The 24,363-nt window shown below is 40.1% G+C and overlaps 2 protein-coding genes and 1 long non-coding RNA gene across 4 annotated transcripts; 1 reads left to right on the forward strand and 2 right to left on the reverse strand.

Moving 5' to 3' along the window:
• Window positions 1–298: 298 nt before the first annotated feature.
• On the reverse strand, window positions 299–13,391 carry LOC118495598. The gene is made up of 3 exons (XR_004898070.1): window positions 12,669–13,391; window positions 6,714–6,718; window positions 299–309 (listed from the first exon to the last, which is right to left on the reverse strand). It is a non-coding gene; the product is annotated as an uncharacterized LOC118495598 (long non-coding RNA).
• Window positions 6,310–15,834, forward strand: siae (sialic acid acetylesterase). The gene is made up of 10 exons (XM_031290831.1): window positions 6,310–6,537; window positions 6,856–7,017; window positions 10,054–10,208; window positions 10,535–10,673; window positions 10,978–11,143; window positions 11,362–11,444; window positions 11,525–11,658; window positions 11,864–12,018; window positions 14,481–14,667; window positions 14,875–15,834. The coding sequence occupies exons 1-10, from the start codon at window positions 6,480–6,482 to the stop codon at window positions 15,169–15,171; spliced, it is 1,536 nt and encodes a 511-aa protein (XP_031146691.1). The 5' UTR covers window positions 6,310–6,479; the 3' UTR covers window positions 15,172–15,834.
• Window positions 15,632–23,668, reverse strand: tbrg1 (transforming growth factor beta regulator 1). 2 transcript variants are annotated; one of them, XM_031290828.2, is made up of 15 exons: window positions 23,383–23,668; window positions 22,941–23,072; window positions 22,286–22,343; window positions 22,084–22,166; window positions 21,894–21,930; window positions 21,450–21,512; window positions 20,316–20,552; window positions 20,040–20,110; window positions 19,166–19,407; window positions 18,921–19,057; window positions 17,486–17,632; window positions 17,092–17,189; window positions 16,813–16,923; window positions 16,566–16,711; window positions 15,632–16,383 (listed from the first exon to the last, which is right to left on the reverse strand). In XM_031290828.2, exons 2-15 carry the CDS (start codon window positions 23,057–23,059, stop codon window positions 16,295–16,297), a joined length of 1,638 nt encoding a protein of 545 aa, XP_031146688.1. In that variant the 5' UTR covers window positions 23,060–23,072; window positions 23,383–23,668; the 3' UTR covers window positions 15,632–16,294. The 2 variants fall into 2 exon arrangements, with proteins under 2 accessions (XP_031146688.1, XP_035860215.1); XM_036004322.1 differs by lacking the exon at window positions 21,450–21,512.
• Window positions 23,669–24,363: the final 695 nt, after the last annotated feature.

Below are 24,363 nucleotides of genomic sequence, written 5' to 3' on the forward strand. Positions count from 1 at the left end.
CCTGCACGCTTCTCCTGTACTATACGGTAATTCCTCTACTATGCGACAGTAAGTCGCGTGGTTATGACACAATCGTGATGACACATGACATTTTTACTAGTGATGTCAGTTAAACGCGTTATTAATGGCGTTAACGCAAACCCATTTTAACGGCATCAATTTTTTTATTGCGAGATTAATGTTCTTTTTGGCCTAGCAAACTGTAGTTTTTTTCACATGCTGTTGCAACAACTAGTAACGTTAGAAAAACTACAACACCACACTGGATCTAGCTAGACCGGAAACAAAACAACAGGCACGCTGCACACACTTGTTTGGGCTTGCAAGCTGGCCAAAGAGTAGTACATACCTGTAAACTAGTCGCTTTTCGGCGAAAATCACCATTTCGAATGGGGTCCGAGACCCGGAGCTAATACGGCACCGGTGCCTTAACGACTACCGTTATCTACCGGACCGAATAGTAACGCGGATTTTGGTGCCTTATTGAGGTGCCTCTTAAATGCATGCGCTTCTCTCTGATGCTCTGAAAACGGACGTTAGAGGGAACTGAAACATCGCCGCACGGGACGCTAGTCAACACTAGGCTACACTTAGCAGCAGGTAACGTTAGCCTACCGTTATCTAGCAGCTGGAGTAAACACGGTTAAAATGCTGACAGCTAAACGGTGTAAAGTGTGTCTGTATTTCACTGGAGAGGATTCTAACACCGGACTGTAGCTACCGTTGTCTGAAAAACACAGACTCAGCCTCACCTCGCCAGCCTCGTGGTGAATTCAAAGTTGTTGTAAAATACCCTTTTCCCATCCAGTGGTTGTTTTCGCCGTTTTGTGCTCCTTTTTTTTTTTTTTTAGATCAACTTTATATTGTTTTATATTTTTGAACATACAGAACAGACAAATAAAATTTAACAAGGTGCTCATTTTTTAAATATATATATATATATATATATATATATATATATATATATATATATATATTTCGGTTCAGGCACCGTTTTTAGTTTGAAGTATCGTTGTATCATGTTGTTTAAGAGCATTAAAATGAGAAAAAATAATGGGAAAAAAAGAAATCAAAGGACATTTAAAATAGATAAAAATGTGTGATTAATTGCGATTAATTGCGAGTTAACTATGACATTAATGCGATTAATCGCGATTAAATATTTTAATCGTTTGACAGCACTAATTTTTACACTTTTGTATGTATTAAAGTGCTCATAAGCTTTTTGGCTTTTTCCCTTTCCTTTATTGTGTTATATATTTTTTGTGCATGTTATAGGTTTCACAAAGTGAAAAAGCCCAAAGTCCACCCCAAAGGGACTTACCATCTCCAACAGAAAACACTGTTCACAAACTGCTCCAAACAGCTCTATTGTAGTCCAGCCTTTACTTCCGTGACGAACGTGCGTCACTTTGTAACACGTTATAATGCTCACCTAGCTGCTAGCGTGGCACGCCCTCATACTCTGCTGACTGGGTAGTAGTCCTTACCTAGCTACTGCGCATGTGCGACTCCCAACAAAGATGGAACAGAAGTGAGATGCCTCACTCTGTAGCTAAAACAGAGAGCTCAACACACAGGGTGAAAAGAGGAGCTGCAGCAATGTGAAGTTCAACAAAAATATAGTGGTTTTTTTTAATTAAACCATGTAAACATATTTTGATATAACCTCTAAATACAATTATGAACCTAAAAATGAGTATAATATGAGCACTTTAAACAAATAAGATATAACGTGTTAATTAATGAGATGTGAAAGGTGCTGGCAGGTGCATTTTATTACCTTTGGACAGAGCCGGGCTAGCTGTTTCTTACTGTTTCCAGTCTTTGTGCTAAGCTAAGCTAACCAGCTCCTGGTGGTAGATTCATATATATGTACACAATCTTCTAAACTAACTGTATGTGAGAAGGCCAACAAGCATATTTCCCAAAATGAAAATCATTACATGGCCTTAATTTCAAATGACTTGTTTACATATTGTACATGAGAATTTCTTGAATTCAATTTCTTGAATTGACTGTACTGGAAGTGAATGTACAGTAGCGTGAACATCTATTCCTCAGCATCTTGTTTTGGCATTTTAAATGGAGCAAGGCAGTCTCATGTGTAAACTGATTTAGGAGGCAGTGAGTGTTAAAGTGTATAACTGTGATGCAATGTAGGCTACAGGAGAGGATGCTCAGGCTCCTCTTATGCACCTAATAGCTAGACTTAAAGGGAGACACTAATTCAAGGGATTTATCACATGATGGATGGGAGCTGATGTGTTAAGAGACCTAGGAGGGCCCTAGACAGCAGTCATAAATCTTGGTTCATGCATGAAACCACAAACATATTTGCATCTCTCATTTCACCACATGAAGTTAGCTGTAAAATGTGACGGAACAGACCAAAGCCCATTCCACGGATCACTTGAGGAGGGACAGCCATTTTCAACCCAATTTCTGCAATCTAATTTGAGCACTGCCTTGGACTCTGAAGTGGAGCGGTAATATTGAAAATATTGAAGCATTACTCACACGGAAATGCACTGTCACATCAGTCTGATGGTGTCCTGGTCTGCATGTACAGAAACGTGATGAGTAAATTACAGATCTGGAGGTGCTGATGATGACACATTTTTTTCATTTTTGATATTTGTGTGTGTGTGTGTGTGTGTGTGTGTGTGTGTGTGTGTGTGTGTGTGTGTGTGTGTGTGTGTGTGTGTGTGTGTGTGTGTGTGTGTGTGTGTGCAATTAGTAAATTGGTAGCTTGGGTAGGCTGCTGTAATTGGTGTAGTGCTTGGCATGGTATTTTATCTCTGTCAGTAAATACCTGTATGGAGAAAACATGCCATTGCCATTTAGTCTTATTGATGTGTGATCTTTCTTGGCAACCATATTGTTGTGATATTGGTGTCCCATGTCGATGTGCAAGTTGTTTAGTTTTGTGAAGTGAAATTTTGTTGTTCTTTTTTCATACGAAAACGGACACAAAGCTTTAAAACATCTGCACACACATAATTAATAGGAGTGATATATTAAAGAAAAGGTATACTGAAGTAAATAAATAAAAAAAGAAAATGGGTCATTTGTTGTAATAACAGTGCACTTCATTTTGTTGTACTTTTCAATTATGTCAAACATGTCTTCTTATTTATGAATTATTTGAAATTCCATTAAGCACAAAATTACACTGTTTTATAATGCATATTGAAACAGACTGGAACATTCTCCAACATTTATGCTTACCTAAAATAAATGCTTAAAGATTGGCTAAAAGATTTCATTTCTGATGCCCTTTACAAACTGCTTTAGCATGATACACAAACAGAAGCAACATTTGCGTTGTCATCAGCATCATGGGAATGATCTCAAACAGTGTCAGAGAGAAATACAGTTTGTTTGGCCTGCATGCCTGCAGAGCTTAAGATCCTGATTCAAAGTATATTCAGAACTGGATTTTAAGGGTTGCAAAATTTGGGAACTTAAGCTCTCATTTTAACAAGGAAATAAAGAATTAAAGGTAGTCACAATTTTATAATTTGCTGATCAACACTGAGCAAAAGCAAACTACTGTTTTGAGAAATTAAATTTAGTTGGAAAATACATTTTACCTTCACAGTACCTCCATTTTGCAGTCTGAAACCAAATGAACCAAAGAAACCTTAAAAGAAGAGACAAAAAAGACTCTTTTTCCATATTGCTGTTAATGATTATAGCAAGAAAAGGTGTGTGTGTATACTAAATAATACATACACAGGCTACATAGATCATAAAGTGTATCTTTTAGACATATCTCTCCCAAACAGTCAGTTCAGAGAGATACTTCTCATTCTGTTTCCTTTTCATCGTGTCTTAACGTGGCATATGTTCAACTGCCCCTGTGTTAGAAGATGCTGTAAGAAGGCTGAGGAAAGATTTGACGGCTGAGTTAATTAGCAGTCGAGCTGACAACAAGGATGGGCAAGGCTAGGAAACTGAAATTATAAAAATAATCCATGGAAAAGAAAATAAGACAGAAAGAAAGCATTCACTCTACAGCATATGTCTCATATACATTGTGTGAGGTATAATTAACAGTTAGCACATAGGCTGAACATGTATACCCTGAATATTGGGCTCACATTAAAGGTCCCATGACATGGTGCTCTTTGGATGCTTTTATATAGACCTTAGTGGTCCCCTAATACTGTATCTGAAGTCTCTTTCCCGAAATTCAGCCTTGGAGCAGAATTACAGCCACTAGAGCCAGTCCCACCATGAGCTTTCCTTAGTATGTGCCATTTCTGTGTCTGTAGCTATTGAGGAGGAGAGAGGGGGGGGCAAGGTGGAGGGTGGGGGTGTGGCCTTGACCAACTGCCACTTTGCTCGTTTGAAAGCCATGATGTCTCTCTCTCATGGGTGGGCCAAATTCTCTGGGTGGGCAAAGCAGAGAAAGGGGAGGTAACCTTCCTCCTTATGACCTCATAAGGAGGAGATTCCAGATGGGTCCATCTGAGCTTTCATTTTCTCAAAGGCAGAGCAGGATACCCAGGGCTCGGTTTACACCTATCGCCATTTCTAGCCACTGGGGGACCATAGGCAGGCTGGTGGAATGCATATTAATGTTAAAAAAAACTCATAAAGTGACATTTTCATGCCATGGGACCTTTAAGATAAATGTGCTATTTCAAATTCCAAATGTTATCCCTGGCCTTTGAAGGCGTATGTAATTGACACGGTAGGTGCACATGGAAAGCAGCAGGGTAAGGGGAAATAATTGTATGTCTCACTCATGTATAATTACCCTACATCTCACTATAACACTCCATGAATATTTAAGTTCCACACTTTACAGTCCTCTCATTACTGTATGCTCCAACCAACAGTTTTTTAATTCTCCTTATCCATCACTTATCTTTGTATAAGTGTTGATGTTTTCTGTTAAATAGCATGTCAACAAAGCACGCCCTGTTCATTTGTCTTATATAGGCAAACTCATAAAACACTACAGAAAATAAACACCTGGCTGGTAAACTGTTGGATAATGAATGTTACACCTGCTTTTCATTTTTCATGCTGTTGTTTAAATCTATAGATGTTAATTACTTTGGCCTTCATCAGGATTCACCTCACTGTAGCATGCTGCTTTGGGCATCTGAGGGGCAGATTTGAGAAACAATGCAATTATGTTAGCATAAAGTTTTGCAAGTACTCACTGTAGTTAACTGAGGGCGTAGAGCGTGTGGTGGAATGCTATAAGCCAGATCATTTGAGATTTGTATAAATAAAATGTACTTGACCATTTCTTTTTGTTTATCTTATTGCTGGTGTTCCCCAAGTTTCATTATGATTCATTATATAACTGACAGCATGATGCGGGCTGAGAAGTGATCTGGCTTCTATTTTTGGAAATGTATCCAAAATGAGTGTTATTTATTTAAAAACATCCCAGAGTGTGTGAGAACATCTCAAGTTGTCTATGTTTGAGAAGATGAGTCACTAAAAAAATTATAGAAAGAAAAAAGCCCACACTGGGTTACAATAAAGGGCGTCAACTCTTGAATAACTTGCTACAGCAACTATTCTGGTACAGGACAGACCTAAAACATCAAACAGCTTTACTAGCATTGATAATTATACTAGCCTTTATGATAAGAATCAATAATTATAACCATCATGGATCAAATTGACTGCAGCACACACAACACAGAGAAGTTGTCAAAAAACACATTTGTATTTAAGAAATGAAAAATCCTCTCTTACATTCCTACAGACAAAATTAGACATATTTATTTGTCCTTGAGGCTGCATTATAAATATTTTTTTAACTTTTGAATGCATTTTGGGTCAGGGTACTAAAGTATAATCCGTTTTTCGTTTTAAACCAAAAACGAAAAAAGGAAAAAACGGGTCGATGTTTCGTTTTTGGTTTCAAACCAAAAACGGAAAAACCAAACTATGAGCTCCGTTTTCTCGTTTTTCCAATGTCCATACAAATTAAAAATTAACTGGAAAACTGCTCGTTTTTCAACTGTTGTTTTTTTGTTATTCATGTTTCTGTTTTAACCCAAGAGCGAGAATACGGGCTCATTTTTATAATGTGCATAATCATTGAAAATCTGATGGAACACAGGTCTCGTTTATAATGTTATGCTATGAACCTATGCTTCAATTAAAAAAAATGTATTCAATACCATTCATACGTGGTTCCAACTATTGAGATAGTTATACAACAGAATTGGATTACCATAGACTGTTACAGTCTAAGATTAGACCAATACTTTTTAAGACTTTTGAGCTTTCGTGCTTTTATTTTGAAGGTCCTCAGTCAGATAGTGACGTCACATGGTCGATGAAATCACGGAAATGTAGCTAGTTAGTATCTTAGACAGTTAGGTTAGTATAAATTGTTCCGTCTGTTCTGGGTATTTCACTTGCTTTTCAGCATGTAGCTAACTGGTTTGACTTTGTCTAAAAGAGTTTTTCAGCTTTTTGTTAACGTGGGTTGTCTTGTAATGGCAACAATTACTCTGTGTGTTGCCTTTATACTTGTGGCTTCTATTCACGACAGTGGTGAGTAACCGTCTGCCAAAATGTTTGTCAGCATAACTTATTATATAAATTATAACGTTAACGTTAAATATGGTTTGTCAACATTAAACTGAAATGTACTGGACTTTTGTCAAAGGCCAGCTCTATTTCTGCGCTGCCTTATCTCATCTGCTTACCAAGCACACTGTCTGTACCACCACACCTCCGTTTATAAATGACGTTACCTTTAACGTTATATTATTTTATTTTAATTATTCTACACTCTCTAGAGTAGCTATGTTTCATTGCATTTTATATAATCACCAAGGAAATAATAAAATTGTATTTGTGTGTGTGTAGATTGCGACCTGCGCTTTGCCTCCTACTATGGAGATCACATGGTGCTGCAGAAGTCTCCAGAGAGAGCTGTGCTGTGGGGCTACGGCCCTGAGGGTGCACTGGTGACCCTCTACTTGTCAGGACCAATCAAACAGAAAACCTCACCGGTCACTGTGAAAAAAGGTGAGTGTGTAACAAACGGCTTCGAGTGCACAATTTCTGTTAAGTGAGAAGTTTATGCTGACAACCCCAGGCTACTGAATAGGCCAAACAGTGATCATGACAGCGACAGACGGCACAGACTGCATTTCAATCACAGCTTTTGTTGTGTAACCACTGTTACAACTGTTAGGGTTTGGCCTGAATAAAATTGAAGTTACGAAATTAGTTCCTCAACCGTTTTTATAGATGTGTCATGATTCCTGGTTGTTCCAGTGAAGACCACAGAACATGTAACCATTTTAATTCTATAATCAGGATTGCTCTCTTTATGCTGACTTGATCCTACTCCTCCAAGTGCATGTCTCAGGTGTCTAAAGGATATGCATGTTTCTTTATGTTGTCTCTGTGTACAGCCCTGGAAGTAAAATTAATGTCAAGTCGAGTACATTTTATTCATCAAGATGAATTACAGTCTATACACCCTTCTGTCCTTAGACGAAGACGAAAAAAAGCGTCAATGGGTTACAGCCTGCACTTATTCATTTGGTTACTGTCACAAACAAGGAGGGAGTCCACACAATGTTTTTAATTAGAAACAAACATTTATTAAACTAAAGTTAACACAAAACAAACAATGGAGTGGGTGGATCAGCCATGTGAGCAGTGCATGGATTTGTCATGTGTGCTGTGGAGGTGTTGAAGGTGCAAAAGCATGTGATGGAGGGTGAATGTCAGCTGTAGGAAGGGATAGAGAGACTGCATAACAACCAGCTTTTACAGCCCAGGTGTGCCTAATCAGCTGACAGCCCTCCAGCGTTTCCCATACATAGGTTTTACTTGGGAGCACCGCCCAGATAGTTTGAGACCCGCCCAGGTAGATAAAATCCGAATTACATTTTTTTTTCCCAATCAACAATAGGCTCGTTCGAGATGAACTGTGCCTCGCCTGTAAAGTGGACGAGAGCAGGCGGCAGCAGCAGGGGGTGGTGACAAAAGGCTGCGATGAAGTCAGACAGGTTTGATTGTGGTTGAGCAGCAGCCTTCAGTCTAAACAGGAAGTCACAGAAACACTCACATCCTGTTAGGTCCGGTTCTGATTTACTAAAATGTTTTCAGACCCATATATCAGCTTGTACACAGTCTCCAGTTGTAACTTTTAAGACAGAGTAGCTGTTAACATGCTCTACCTCCGATCTGTTGCTGATGTTAATGAACAACAGACTGTAGCCACACAACATGTGTTCTGTTCATAATAAGCCTTTAAATCAGACAAATAGCAATTCAACTCCCTCCAATCAAAAGCAATAAAAAGTTCATGTAAAACATTGTTATGTTGATTCTGAACCAATCAGCTGTTAGATCAGCCAAGAGCCAGGCATATCCCAGCATGCCCTGGGTCCACCTTGGTCTTGCAGTCGGTGGAAAGCAACTGCTCTGCCTGCGTCTCAAACCTGCAGCCACCTTGATCTCGTGAGGTTATCGTTGCCCACCTGTGCGTGACGCCAGAGCAAGTCGGGATCAAGTCGGACACAAATCTATACGATATTTGTAAAAGCATGCAAATAAAAATAAAAACCACAAATCTATCCTGCATGCATTGGGCGGCGATCGATGGTGATTGATTCTGCGCAGTCCAGAGGCCTGTACTACGAATCAAGATCAACATGTCCTGGATTTCTTTCAGTTACCCGGCTTCACCTAACCTAACAACCGCGGCCCCGCATAAGCTGTATCACAACGCTGGTTATCAACTAGTTCAGTCAACCTAGGTTTTTCCAATCTAGAGACGCGCGCGTTCACATAAAAGAGGTGGTGTTTGCACACGATGACCAATTGCAAACATCTACCAGAGCCGCATATTTTACATAAGAAGAGCAAACTATAATTCTACATAAATATGAAGAACACAGACATGGTTTTACAGGCAAAATGCAGGAAGCAAAGCTGGCAAAAAAAAGCCGACACTGTTTTGCGTAAATCACAACGCTTATCCTATCAATATCACTTCCAGTGGTGTAGTCTACGTGATAGTAAGCTCCAGGATGTCTATATACCCACTTAAAAATGCCCAATGACACGTAACATACTTTCTATTATATTTTTGATAAATTTTGAATTGTCATCCGTGCTTTTTTCGAAGGTATTTTTTTTTACCGTAAATTGGTGCATAAAAGTGTATCGGAGTGCAGGAAATGAAGTCGTTGATGTTTAAAACTTCCCTGGGGGAGGACACCCAGGCCCCTCCACTATGATATGCCCCCCTCCTCCCTCAAAGGCAGATTCTGGCCAATATACAGTACAGTACACCCACTATGATAGCCTACATTAGACTACACTGGTCACTTCCCCATCAGTCAGGCACAAGATCTGACCATAATTACACTTCTGCTTTCCATGAACTGTCGTTGCTTTAGGCTTTTATTTCAGTTGCAACCCTGGCAGTGGTAAGCTGTGAGAGAAAATAAAATAATATCAAAACATAATTCTAACCGATGTGCGTATTGGCAACACACGGCTGAAGAAGCCGACAAATAGCCTATAAGTAATTCCCTCCGCTTCAAATCTATATCTTTCATAAAGATACCCATCAGGGAATGTTAACGGGGTTGTCGGTCTCTAAATGTTTTAACTTTTATGAGCGCACCTCTCTCACCGCCCACCGAGCTCCAGCTGATCTTCTAAGAACGGTGATGCCGTTATCAGTCGAGTATTGATTGGTCAGTAGGCGGTGCTTTTACACCGGTTGATCTCTAATCTCCAACATAACCTGCTCCCGACCAGGTTAGGCGTTCAGCATAAGTTCCCACGGCGATTGAACCCTAACACAAGTGATCCACCTTCGTAGTACAGAAAACCCTGGGTTGAACCTGAAGTTAGCTTGTTAACGCCAAATCTCGCTTCGTAGTACAGGCCTCAGGTTCATCTCGAACAAGCCTAATGTATTTTTTTTTAGGAATTGATGGCACTGAGATTGATTTCCGGGTCACACGCAGGTGGAGAGAGGAAACAAGGAGGCACAATAAAGAAATGAGAAGAGCCAATTGACTGTTTTCACAGGTATGTGGCGAGTCACTCTTGACCCTGTCGAAGCGGGTGGGCCCTACAATGTGACAGCAGCCGTTCACAACAGCACAGCCACTCTGACAGATGTGCTGTTTGGAGATATTTGGCTGTGTGGAGGGCAGAGCAACATGTGGTTTCAAACATCTCAGGTAGGCCCAGCCAGGTGAACACCTGTCTTGTCTTTCTCATGAGCCCATTTGCGTTCATATAAATGTGCTGTAGAAGCCTGTTTGTAGGGCTGAATTAACAAACCCTTTCACTTACAGTATGTTACAAGATATAGGAAGTATCAATTAAATTGGCTTTATTTCTTGTTTGGTGCAACAGAATTGCTGTAATAGTCTGAAAGGTTGCACAAATACATGCTTGACATGAAGCATTCAATAACTTTTAATTTGATATGTATTTATGCATTTACCGTATTCATATTTTATTGTTTAATGAACTTTCTTTTATTTATTCATTCTCCCAATAGATTTTCAATGCTTCAGAGGAGCTGAACCTCGCAGCGAAGTTTCCCCATGTGAGGACTTTTATGGCATCCTTGAAAATGAGTGAAACTGAGCTGACTGATTTAATTGAAGTGGAACTTCCCTGGTCAGTGCCGCCAGCAAGTAAGTCGAGGATTTATTTGTTCATAGAATTGTTTAAAGATGTGTTTGCAGCTAAAGGTTTAGGTTTGCAACGTTGAACAGCAACTGAGTCAGTTCTAAATGCTGCGTGTAATAGAAACATGCATTATATTGTATATGCTCCTAAATCCAAGCTAGTGTTTTGTTATGGTTACAGCACAGGGACAGTATAGTACTGCATAATGTAATCACATTTGATGAAATATGTTTGTTTATGTGCGTGCATACTACTACCTACTTTCCTTCTGCAAGTAACAGTCTGATTAACAGGCAGGTGTATTTCCAGATTTGACAGAGTTCTCTGCAGTGTGCTGGCTTTTTGGACGTTACTTGTATAAGACGCTGCAGTACCCCATAGGACTGGTGGAGTCCTGTTGGGGAGGCACACCTGTCGAAGTCTGGTCATCTACAAGAGCACTGCAGCAGTGTGGACTAGAGCAAACTAACACAGGGTAAAAATAAGGAGAGAAAAAACAATTCAGCTAAGCTGCCACATGCTATGTATGTATGATAAAGGACGCTTATCTGCTTATCTGATTTTACCAGTTGACACATGGTTCTCACACAAGTGTACTTTTTCTCCTGCTCTCAATAGTTCTATGTAATGACGAAGAAAAGTTAGCTTGCATTAATTGCACCCTTGCTACTTTTTCACATTAAAATCTCTCAGTCCCAAAGATAATTCTGTCCTGTGGAATGCAATGATCCACCCGCTGCTCAACATGACCATCAAAGGTGCCATCTGGTACCAAGGTAAGACGATCTGCACAGGTATGAGATGTTCAGTACAGCCACATGTATAGCATGCATTGATAAGCCTTTGTCGCTTTCAGGTGAGGCAAATGCAATCTATCATCAAGAGAAGTACAGCTGTTCTTTCCCTGCTATGATTGATGACTGGAGGATGGCGTTTCACCAGGGCTCAGGGGGGCAGACCGCTCACGACTTCCCCTTTGGATTTGTCCAGGTATGTTATTAGTTTTTAATTTGCACAATATAAACAGTGCAGATAACAAGCGATTTGAAAATGTAACTGTCAAAATAAAGCAGGTCTCAGAGTGAACATTTTGGAAACACTATGCAGAATTAGAAAATGTATGACCATAGAAAGTTTTTGCAAACATCATTTTGCAGTATTGTAGATCTAATTCAGGATTTCTTTGTACTTGCAGCTGTCCACCAACGAAAAAGGCTCCACTAGTGACGCCTTTCCAAACATCCGCTGGCACCAGACAGCAGACTACGGCTTTGCCCCAAATGCCCGGATGCAGAAAACCTTCATGGCCGTGGCTTTGGATTTACCAGATGCAGCCTCACCTCTTGGCACGTAAGGGTTGTTTGTATGTACTAGGGATGGGCGATATGGCCTATATGGCCATAATGCGATATACATTGCAGCCTCTTGCGATAACGATATATATCGCGATATATAAATTATAATAGAACCATTTCAGACCAGGTTACATAGACCCTAAGGAAAACCAAACTGCTGAATGTATTTTTTTTTTTTTTTTTTTTTTTTTTAAAAAGAGAAAGAAACGTAGTATGTAGTTTTAAGAACATTTATTGTTCAAAACTGTAATTATACAACATAATGTTAGATAAATAAAATTCAAGTACACTAGTTGCAGAGACTTTGACAAAGAAAATGATTGGGTGTCTTCTCTTTAGTGCAAACCATTCTAAAAGGCAATACACTTAGTTTAAGTCCTAAATGCCACCCAAGATGCAGAGAACAGAGATGAGTTAAGGAACAGACACTGTACTGAAAATATTTTAAGTATTAGGCAAAGATGCACAGATACTACACACACACACACACAAACGAGAGTCGCGACTTTTCCCGGTGGGCCGGTCTGATAATAGTTATACATTGCACCGCTGCCTGCTGGTCAAACTATGCAGCCTCTGCTCAACCCGTACGGCAGGGGCCGTAAACTTCCCGGTACGTTTTTTGGTCCCACTCCGCCGCTGCACACGCACACACGGCCGTATGTTCAGCGGGGAAGTACGACGTCTGCAAACACCGGCTGCCAAGATTCCAATCGTCCGTTATATAGTAAATTGTCAGGCTGATGAAAGGCTCCATGGTACGGCTCGACCCCAAGTCCGTTGTAGCTGCTTAAATCCAAACCAAGTCCAAATAATGGATTTTGCACTGGTCTTTTTCACCAGCTCCTTGTTCCTCTTTCAGCCATGTTTACTCAAGATGACGTGACGTGTTGCAGCTAGTGGCCCTAAATTTCGCGGGTAGATTGCGTCATCAACATGAATTATCGCGATAGTGCAATATAATTAAAATCTCTATCGTAGGCCAATTTTGTATCGTTTATATTGCATATCGTCTCGATCGCCCATCCCTAGTATGTACTCATACCATATGAAATCTGCACAACACCAAGGAGCATCACACTGTGCTTATACAGCTATTTGTTAATACTTATGTGTGATTAACAAATGGTGCCACATCAGGAACTGTGCAAATCCTTCGCATAGATTATATCAACATTTTTTTACACAAACAATTCTTACAGAATTCCATGTAAAACTAACTTTAAATTTGATGTGGTGCCAAAAGTCAGTGCTTTTTTTTTAACTATGACAACAGGTTTGACCTTGTGGACTCTATTTCTCAAACAAATGCTGCTGCAAGAGTTTTTAAATGGGGCAGAGAGCTCAAATCCCACTTGTTATATATCTCTCTCTCTCTCTCTCTCTCTCTCTCTCTCTCTCTCTCTCTCTCTCTCTCTCTCTCTCTCTCTCTCTCTCTCTCTCTCTCTCTCTCTATATATATATCTATATATATATATATATATATATATATATATATATAAAAATTGTGCTCTGGCTTCCATTTAGTCTTTGGATAGATTCTAAGATCCTAAACACATTTTAATAGACTTGCCCCTGATATGCTGCCAAGACACAGTAAGTCCCTGGCATAATTCTCACATCAACAGACTTTCTTAATGTACTGACTGAAAGAGCTTTCTGCTGTTTTTTTGTCTTTATTAAAAGTATGCAAATGATGTAGTCTCGCATATCTCTACAGCGCTGCGGAGTATACAGTAGGACGGGTCCTCCACACATGCATTCCAGGATAGGATAAAAAAAAAACGCTCTGGGTTGTTTGCATTTCTTTAAACCAATCCCAATTGACTTGGGTAGCGCTGAGCTCCGGACGCAGCAATGGTGGCTCTACAAAATGGTCTCGGGAAGGAACTTGGTTTTGGTGGAATATTTGCACACTGCAAAAGAAAGTGCCACATACAATATTAAATGAAGTTTTTTTTTTAACACAATACATTAATGTGAGCTATTTAAATCAAATGGATACATGGCTAAACGTAATTTGCTCTTACCAGTGTGTCGCCGTGCATACTTCATCCATGGCAATCCCCCACCAATTGATCCCAAAAAGTCCCAGTTAGACAGTAAATGCCGTGAATATATTCTTTGTAAATCTTTACAATCATTCACAGAAAAAGAACAAGCAGGCCTGACTTGTTGCACAATCCAACTTTTCTTGAAAACTTGCCATTTTCAGTGTGTAGCTTGCTAGCTCGAAGTTTGTTTTTGTTTCAACGAAGAGAACAGAGTTACGTTCTGGCGGTTAACCTGGAAATGAACTGTCCTTGAGCCAGACTACAAATGATGTGACTTGCCATTGTATTTATCCAGTGATGAGTATTGTATGTATTGACTTTCAACCTCCCTATCTGGTCTTACCAACTGGTTCATCCATGCTCTTTGTTAAAATGATTAAGTGATATTTTTTGTTTGTTTCAGGATCCATCCCCGAGACAAGCAGGATGTAGCCTACAGACTGACATTGGGAGCAAGGGCAGTGGCTTATAATGAGAAGGACGTGTCCTTTCTTGGGCCTTTCCCCGACACAATCCTGGTCACTCAAATCTATGTCAACCTTACTTACGACCAGAAAGTCTCTGTCACACCATCTAAGGACACCTTTGAGGTAAGGCTGGCAGCAGTACAGTCAGTGCGAGTTATGTCCTATATTCACCTGCTGGCTTCGTTACCAACGCTAACACAAAATCACTATCAAATAACCATCAGATATAGTTGTTTGATTTGATGATTTCTTGAACAAACTGAATTCTTGCAAATAAACAAATAAGCTCCAATCAGTAATTTTACTATATATTTTTTTTCTTTTATCAAGATCTGTTGCTCAGAGACTCGCAATCCATGTGGGCCTAAGTCTCGCTGGGTTCCAGCTCCCATCATGCAGCAGGGTCCGACCAGTGTCCAGTTATCTAATTTGTGTGCACTTAGTGAAGTAGCTGCCCTCCGATATGCATGGAGAGACTGGCCCTGTGAATTTAAAGCCTGTCCCATCTACAGCAGCAGTCGGATTTTACCTGCGCCTCCTTTTATTATCAACCGCTATCCAGCCAAAGGAAACCAGGAACTGCAAGAAGACAACGTGATGAAAAATGTGCCTTTTTTGTTTCTTTAGCTCAAGATGAGCTGATTTGACAGATATGTAGCCAGATTGTTCAATGAGGTTTAACAAGATAATTGATGACACTGGAAGAGTGTTGACATTAGATTGTTACCGAGAGAGAGAAATTTAGGTAATATTTTTGTAGTTTTTACAGGTATCTTATAATGCATTTGAGAAGGAATGATTTTTTTTGTCAGTTTGTTTTGATTTCTTCCTTGTTTGGATTGCTTTAAGAATAGACAATCATCGCCTCAAAGTGCGACAGAACTCACGATTTGTGACACAAAACGCACTGTTTGCAAGCTTATCTTAATGTTTATTTAACCTCCTTTTTACCAGAGTGGTCAGACAGCCAAACTTTAGTGTCTCACCAGAATAGAGAATAATACCACTGGACTAATGCTATGCAATTTTGGAAAGTTTGGCCATTCTACCTGGCGGGACACATCATTTTATTGATTTTTTTCTTTTGAAATGGAGATTATCAGTCAGTCTTGTAAAACCACTGAAAGTGTCTGAAAATATGCTGTTATAACCACTGCAAACAATTGCTTGACTGTGTAGACAAATGTCTTTTTCAAACAAAATTGCTGTATTTTGAAGTCTACAACACAAATGAGTTCTTTACACTGCATAATTTGCATAAATAAATGACAAATCAACAACTAAGTTTGTGTGTGTACATTCAAAGCAAATAATTTTACTTCAAAGTGAAACATATTGAAATCAAATGAAATTATTGATTATTCAAACATGATCTACTGTTTCAACTAGGGAAAAAAAGGTTAACTGCAACTTTAAGTAGGGTACCAAGTGAAATATAGCATGTATGTTTATATACATACACAAATGCAATTGTCAGTACAGAGGTGTCGGGGGTTACGTTGCTATTGTCACGTTAAGCACAAAGCTAACTCACCAGCCACATCCAGTACATTAGCATCAACTATGCTAGCACATATCCCCAGTAAAGCTGTCTGGAACTTGCTAGAAGACGACATGCAATAAATAACATAGGTAACTGTATGCCTCCGTTTACTGAATTATTGAACCAGGAAGGAAAAGAGGGAAACGTGTAGGATTTGTAAATAAGAATGAAAATTCACAAGGATTGTTGGATCTTGCACTTTCAGAATCAGGAGCTGAAATATTTGGTAGTGGGCTTCATGGTGGGGGAGGTCAGGTGGTGCTGATGAGAGGAGCTAGGGGACTGCGGTGCCTGTCCTGAGGAAAGACAGAAGAGACACCGTCAATGCTCAGCAATCATATCCGCATTAGAAAATACAAGAGATGACAAAACTAGAAGGACTGTCATATTTTGGCTGTCCTGTAAATGTAACAGGCATAACAAAACATGAGGCCAAGTTACAAATATCTATAATTTAGAAAAACGATATTTAAGCAACCTGTTATGTGCTCCGTCTTGATGTTCTCATCATAACCCTGGTGTCTCTGGTAAGCCTCAAAGTTGACTGAGGCATCGTCCTCTGATAGGCTGTGAGGAACCTGGCCATCACCAGGGCGACACACGTCAAAACGTATCCATCGGTAGCTAAATACACAGAGTAAAAAAGATATCAAACATGAAAACAAATCTCATTCCTTTCTGGTATTCTGAATGTTGAAAAAGTGCATGTTGTGTATTGAATTTACTTGCTGCATTTGCGTGCTCCAGGACAACTCTGGATGAGATTCTGAATGGTGGGGTGTGAGAAGCCAAAGAAGTCAGCTCCTGATGGCACGATGGGCACCACAGACTTGGAACTAAGAACAGGACATGTTGAAATAGTTCATAATTATGTTAAAACGTTTTAAAATAAAGCTGACTTCGCTTTCTGGACATATTTGTCTTGGACATATGGTGGACTTTTTCTAGACTTAACACCAATCAACCACAATCACAATTCAAGCCTTTGTTGTGAACTTTGGTACCTGACAGACGCGACGGCCTTTAGTAGATTGGAGTGGCACGTCAGGGCCGAGGAGGCCACGATGGCATTCTGAGGATCTTCTTCAGGCACAATCTCAAACTGTGAGGGACAATATTGGATTGCATGTGTCAATAAAATATTTTATTTTCTTCATACTATTGCAAACTGAACCAACCAAACATGACTTATTGAATGAGGTAGTATGCTGCAATTTTGTTGTGTTCACTTGGCTCTAAAGACAGAAAATAATGTATTCATCCTTATTATATTATATATTTTAATAACATTTTCTTTAAATACTGTTCACATCTAAAAACGAGAGTCAAAACAATGCTGATGGACATTTGGCAAACCTGACTTCAATAACAACTGTGTATGTGTGTGTGTGTGTGTACCTGTGGACCTGCTCCCATATCCTTGATTTGGCAGGTGTAGAGGCACTGCTGGTCAGGGTTTTTCATGCTGGCAAAGACTCGGGTGCTGCAGAAGCCCACCGGGTAGATGGCACACTCATCATGGAACAACATCCTGTCTGTGATTATCTGGAGAGCAGGCAAAAGTTGGCATTGGGAGTGGTTTGTGTCAGATTTTAGAGAGGTTGTTATAGACTTAATATTTAGCGCTCCAAGCCCGAGGGTGCTGGGATCAGCGCATGCAAAGCAGCGTGGATCCCAGCACCAGCAGACCTGGGATCCCTATTGAAACCGCTCAGGTTTTTATTATTATAAAAAACATCCGTCAGTAAAAGTGTTATTGCAGCCTACACCGTACAAGTGATGCAAGTGAAAATTTCAGGGGTGGACTGGACCACGTACCTCAGACACCAAAAATGACATATCCACCAGCAGATGGCGCTATAATCAAAGTGAAAGTGTTTTGGCCAGTAACTTCCATACCGTACATTGCACATTCAAAATTCTTACATCACTGCGTTCCTTGAATTTAGCTGAATCTTGTTATATAGGCCACACCCATTTCCACCTACTGAGTCTGATCTGCACGGTAATTTGCGTATCGACTCGGTGAACCCTTATGACCAAAAGTTATTAAAATATTTTTTAATAAAACAAATGAGCCAGCTATAGAGCAGCAACTTCCTGTAGGTTCAGTCAAAACCGGAAGTCATGCGTATCTTGGCAACAACTACTCCGATTAACACGAAACTCAACATAGTAGTTCCTCATGCTCTACTGAGGCTGTGTACAAAATTTGACATCAATCCACTACTAGGTGGAACTATTTCACAGGACGCGTTGTCAATAATTACTCTTTGGCAATAATTACTCCTATTAACACAAAACTCGACTCAGTAGTTCCCCATGTTCCACTGAGTCCTTGCGATCGGCCACCATGTGGTGCTGTTTCTCAAACATTTTGAGGAGGCAATAGGTGGTGCTTTTGTTGCAAAAATCATAAAATATGAGAGTAGAGCCAGACACTAGTCTATTTCCTTCGCGTTCCACTTCCAGGATTACTCTGGTGCTGCAGGAAATTCCGCCGGATGCATGTATTTTCCGTTTCCTTCTGCTTTCTTTGTGTTGGAATTTTAAATTGGGTGGATTTATGAGGACTGTTGTTGACTGCTCATCAGATCTCTGCATGGTGAATTGAGACAGCTAGACTATCTGTCCAATCTGAGTTTTCTCTCGCAAGACAGCGGCTCTGTGCGGAGTTTACCACCGCCCATGACGATTCTAATTGGTTTAAAGAAATGCCATTAAACCAGAGTACGTTTTACTCCCATCCCTGAATGCTGCGTGGAGTAGCCAGACCCTCCTTCAGCGCACTTTGGAGGAGGGTCTGGCAAAGCGAGACTAGCCAGACACTGACCTCTCCCAGGCTGTAGACTGTTAAACCTCCCAGTACGATGGGAAAAACGGGACGACCAGATGAGTCCAAAGGGATGGGCTGCACCAGTTTCCGAGACCCATCTGCTAGCTTTCTCTTCTTAGACATCTTCTTTGGAACTGAAGAAACATAAGAGAAGAAAATAATGGGCCAACTGTCTTGAAAAGTGATTGTAAACCATTCAAATCACATTAATGCATGCATTAACACTTGACCATAGAACTCACGTTCCTCCTTTCCATTTTCCCTGCCTCGCTCTTTCCTTTCCTTCTTGGGTTTTTTAAGAAGTCCCTCTTCCCCTGTTGATACCACTGATGCCAGGTTATGCCCCCCAGACAGGCCTGAAGCCCCTGCAGGACCTGAGGTTAATGCTGCAGGCGGCACTGGTGGATGGGAGCTTGAGCTGGGTGTTGGCAGTATGTCCCCCTCTGACAAAGACTGGTACTGCAACATTGACTTCAGTAAAAACCTGGAAATGAAAATGAATATGAATGTGACTTAATGCTTTGTTTTTTAAAGGTGACATGACGTGAAAAATTTGCAAAAATATAAATAGCACTTTTATGCACAATTATGAAGCCACAGTTTTTACAATCACAACAGCACATCCACCATGTACAAGAGTAAAAAACTGGATAAAGTGAGACGAATAAGAAGGTCCTTGCTGTAGAGCTGAAGATCTTTGCCCGAACCCGACGGGACCCAACGGGTTCCGTCGGGTTCGGTCTTCATTTCTATCATGTTACACGGGCTCGGGCCGGGCTCGGGCCGGGCTCGGGCTTGCGCTCCGAGTTGCGCAGTAAACGAGCGGTCCGGTGAAGCGTTTCGATTAGCGTGAAAATGGATGCTGAGGAGGTGAAACAGAGGCTGGCTTCTGGAGGGCTTATTTTATTTCTTTGTTCCAACTTCCAACTGGCCGATAGCCTCCGTTAAAAAAATGTATAAATTACTCATTCTTGACGGAAGACAAAAGAGCTGTGTGCGGGCTCGGGCCTTGTCGGGCTGAACTTTTAAGGCCCGATTACAGCTCTACCTTGCTGAACACCCGCAGTTTAAGAACATTATGGGAAGCATAAGCATAGCTCAAACACGACCACCCACCTCCGCTCCTCCTTTGCTCTCAGAAACTTCTCTTCTAAGTGGGCAACTTCATCACAGAGAGCTGCATTCTCCTGTGGATAAAACAGTAGAACAACAAGAATTAAAGAGCTGTGTATCTAAACTGGTCCTGAGAGGAATTTACTGTAAATTCTATAAAACAAAAAACTGTTCTCACCAAAAACGATTTAGAAATTCTAACAATATCATACCAAAAAAATGCATGATGTGAAAGAAAACGTAAAATTCTAGCTTTTCAAGGGTCAATAGTTTACTCACAAATATCATGGCGCTGGCAGCTTTGCGCAGCCTAAGGTACTTGAGTCGGTACTTTTCATTCTGCTTTTTTCGTGGACCTCTCTTCATCTTGGTCCTATGCTCTGAGGAGCTGGTGGGGGATGGGAAGGTAGGCGCCGAGGCAACTGAGCCAGAATTGGAGATGGTGTTCTGCTGCGGAGAGCCGAGGAAAGACTGGGCAGTGAAAGCCTGCAAGGCCTGCTGCCTCTCCTCATCAGTCTGCGAGGAAACAGAGGGAAGGAGGAAGACAGAGATCTGTTCATTTGCAACAGGAGTACCTGAGGCTAATGCTTGTGTGGCCTTCAGGGTGAGGGATGAAAATACAGACAAAAATGTAAACGAAAATAACACTAATGGGAGCTTACACATAGACTGCTGTATGACAAACAATGAAAATTACTGAAAACAAAATGTGCACGAGATCTTCAAAATTAAATAAACTTAAATAAAGATATTAGTTCTACTCTCAGAGCTCCTCCGGGAGGATTTCCCCTTTTTACACTGAAAAACAGTTGCCAGGTGTGGGTTAGTCCAACTGAGTTGTCCAACATGGCCCCAAGGTCCTGCTGCTGACCAACATTTAACACAGGTCTGACACAGCTCACCTTTGGGGCTCAGCTTCTATGGTGTAAGCATTAGTCCTATGGTAGTTAAAGAATTATTAAGGGCTTATTAGTACTGTAGGTATAATTAAAAATTAGGAGTGACTTCTAGCCATCTCTACTTTAAAATTCTGCTCTCCTGGATCATACAGATTAACAAACATTTCCCCTCATGTATAAGGTTAACTAAGAAGATAAATAGCACATAAGATATCTTACATGACACTTGCTTATCTGATTGCCGGATAGCATTAAATCTCCACTGCAAAAGCCCTGTATGTACCCATATTATTTCCAATATAAATACATTTTGTCTGCATGATATGTGATATGATGATATGAATTGTACCAGGCCGTGACTGTGTATCAAACTACAGTTCAAGTCCAAGATCTTTAATGCCTCAGTATTTATCCATGACCCAGAGTCTGGCATGAAAGGTCAAATGCATTTTCAGTATCCCAATATATTTTTGGGTTTTGTGTGAAATTGGCATTAGTGTCCCATTTAACTCACCAGCAGTGCAAAGACTCCGTTTCTGTTCTCAATCCTCTTGAATCTCCTGCTGCCTTTTTGTGTCTGAAACATAATGTGAGACTGAGGCCAATGCACGGGGGCGGAAAAGCCAAATTTGATTCCCAAAAGCTGGGGGTCATTGTAGATGAATTCCACCATTATTAGATACAGCAGGTTCAAGGCTTCTGCATCTGAGCATAGAGCATCCTTTGTTCTTATAACAGCGCAAAAATGTCTGCCTCTTTTTAAAAGTTGTAAAATAAGGCCAAAGAAGCAGGATGGATAAACATGGAGAAAGAAAAAATATGAAAAAGGAAAAATTGTAACAGAAATACAGATGATGCATGTACTGTATCAACTGACACAGCTGTTAAATGGAGGTGCAAGTTATTATATTTAACAGCAGAGGTTGCTGTCAGACTGCGTCCTAAACATCCTCCTTACCTCTCGGTACATGACAGCCTCCAGACTTGATTTTGCACTGCCAAGGAGAGAACAACAGCATAAGCAGAGTCTAAATGTAGACCCAGGAACAAGTTTGCGGTTTACTCAAGAAATTAATGATTCATGGTTTGGCTTAACATGTGAGCACATGGGCAATAATATGTGTAGTAAATTGAGAGTATTGCTGTACTTGGATTGAACAAGTCCCCTGTCGATGATTCTCTGTTTAATCTCCTTTATGTGCATAGGACGTCCAGCTTCTTCCAAGACAATCTACATGAGAGAATAGGGGACCAAAAAAAACACTTACCAAAAAATCTCACACCAGTTGATTGTGGTAAATGTTATTAAACACCAAACTGAAATATGATGAATAAATACACGGCAGATACCTGTGCAGCATCGAGCCATGTGAGGTTTGGCTTCTCTGCAATTTCACTGGGTGGTTCGCTACAAATAGAAAAAGTTTAGTTTCATCCAGTGTAACATTATTTCATTTAATGTCACATCAGAAATCATTACTTAGGAAGTAAAATCATTTTAGAGCACATATTCATCCATATTTGAGTAAATAATGAAACTGCACTACTGAACTTAGCATGGGGGAAACTACAAATTGCCCACCCGTGGGAGGTACTGTGTATATAATTTATAATTTGAACTAACTCAACATGCGTCATAGGATTGCTTGTTATCAAATGTGGAAAAAAGAAAAAAAAAACTAAAATGATAGTCCAGAATCGCAAAGCACTGCTAAGAAAGGGGACAGTTGGTATTAAATCATAGCATCTGATTTGTGTTATGATTTAATTTCCTGTGAGCACAAACCTACACGGATGGGATGCTCTTCTCCTCTCTGTAGCAACCCCACTCTGCTATATATGTATATATATATATATATATATATATATATATATATATATATATATATATATATATATATATATATGTATTCTTGCACAGTATAAGCAGTGAGTCTACACTGGACGTTTCTAAAGTTTGACGCCGTAATGACATGTTTTAAAAACCACATTCTTTTCCAACAACCTCTCCAGAGTCTCAGCGGTCCCAGATAGACTTGCAATGCTGTCCAGAGCAGGAAACAGAGAGTAGTTCCCTTGTTCATCAGCCTCCATCTCAGATTCAAAAGTGTTGAGAGAATCCATAGGAGACGGGGACCTGTAGACAGATAAATTAATTATCTTTTACTGTCTATAATGGTATACCTCTCATTCATTCAGCTAGAATAACGTTAGCAGCATTGTGGCTGTAACGTTAAGCAAGAGAGAACACACACATTCAGAAACCTCAATATTGTGTGATATACACTATCACGAAAGAGTTGCTCGCAGATGCCAATGCCATCATATACAAGAGTAAATAACGGTTAGATAGAAGCAAACACACACACACACACACACACACACACACACACACACACACACAAACACAAACACAAACACAAACACAAACACACACACACACACACCTCAGTGAAACCGCAGCAAACCCACTTCTTTCAGTTCGTGCTCCGGTTTGTTTGTTTCCGTGTGTCAACCGGAACCTCCAGTCGTCTTCATCGCGTTGTTTACATACAGAGTGGCTAAACACTAGGGTTAACCTCTTAACAGCACCCGCTGTCGTAATAAAACTACACTACGGAGCGGTTTACAGAAAAAACATTTCAGTAATGTGGTTCAAAACGCGAGAAAAAAAAAAATGATGCACGTAGATAGAGGAACTAAAGCCTGTGGCTCACATCGGACCTTATTCCGTGGAGCATTTACACCGGATATCCGGTTTCGTTACTTACAGTTAGAAAAGTGATAAAATGCCAATTTAACATTTACAATTACAGTCGATTTTGAGTTTGTGAATTGATGTTCAGATGAAATTATTTCAAAGTCTGTGGTTGTATAACCTTTTTTGTGGAAAAAAAGAGAAGTTTTAAGTTTGTACGCTAGGTGTTGGAAAAGATTTAAAAGTGTGCCTCACACCGTGGAAACTTTGAGTGAGAGTGGAAAGTTTTTCTGCTTTTAATCACACAACGTTTACAAAAGTATGCTCTTTCTCACTGTTATCTCACTGTTGGTAGTTACTATTATTATTGTTATTATTATTATTATTATTATTATTATTATTATTATTATTATTATTCTCCATCTAGGTTTTGGTGTTTTTGTAGTAGGTAGGGTCATGTGACCTCCATACACAATACACATCAATAGTTACAAGATAGGACACTATGCTTCTGCTCCAGGCAGCAACTGTGTGATCTGAAAAAAACTCTCTTTATGGTGAAGATAATTTCAAAACACATTTGATTTTCAGTGTTTCCTCCTTCTGGCACCTTCAGTGTTTTCAAATAATATCTTCCCTCATCCTTGATCATTGCAAAATGACCTCCAGTATGTGGTACACACCTAAATGTTTGTGTGGTTGTTTAATGCAGAGAACAAAACACAGATTA

The sequence above is a fragment of the Sander lucioperca genome, chromosome 8 (assembly GCF_008315115.2).
Source record: "Sander lucioperca isolate FBNREF2018 chromosome 8, SLUC_FBN_1.2, whole genome shotgun sequence".
Lineage (NCBI taxonomy): Eukaryota > Metazoa > Chordata > Actinopteri > Perciformes > Percidae > Sander > Sander lucioperca.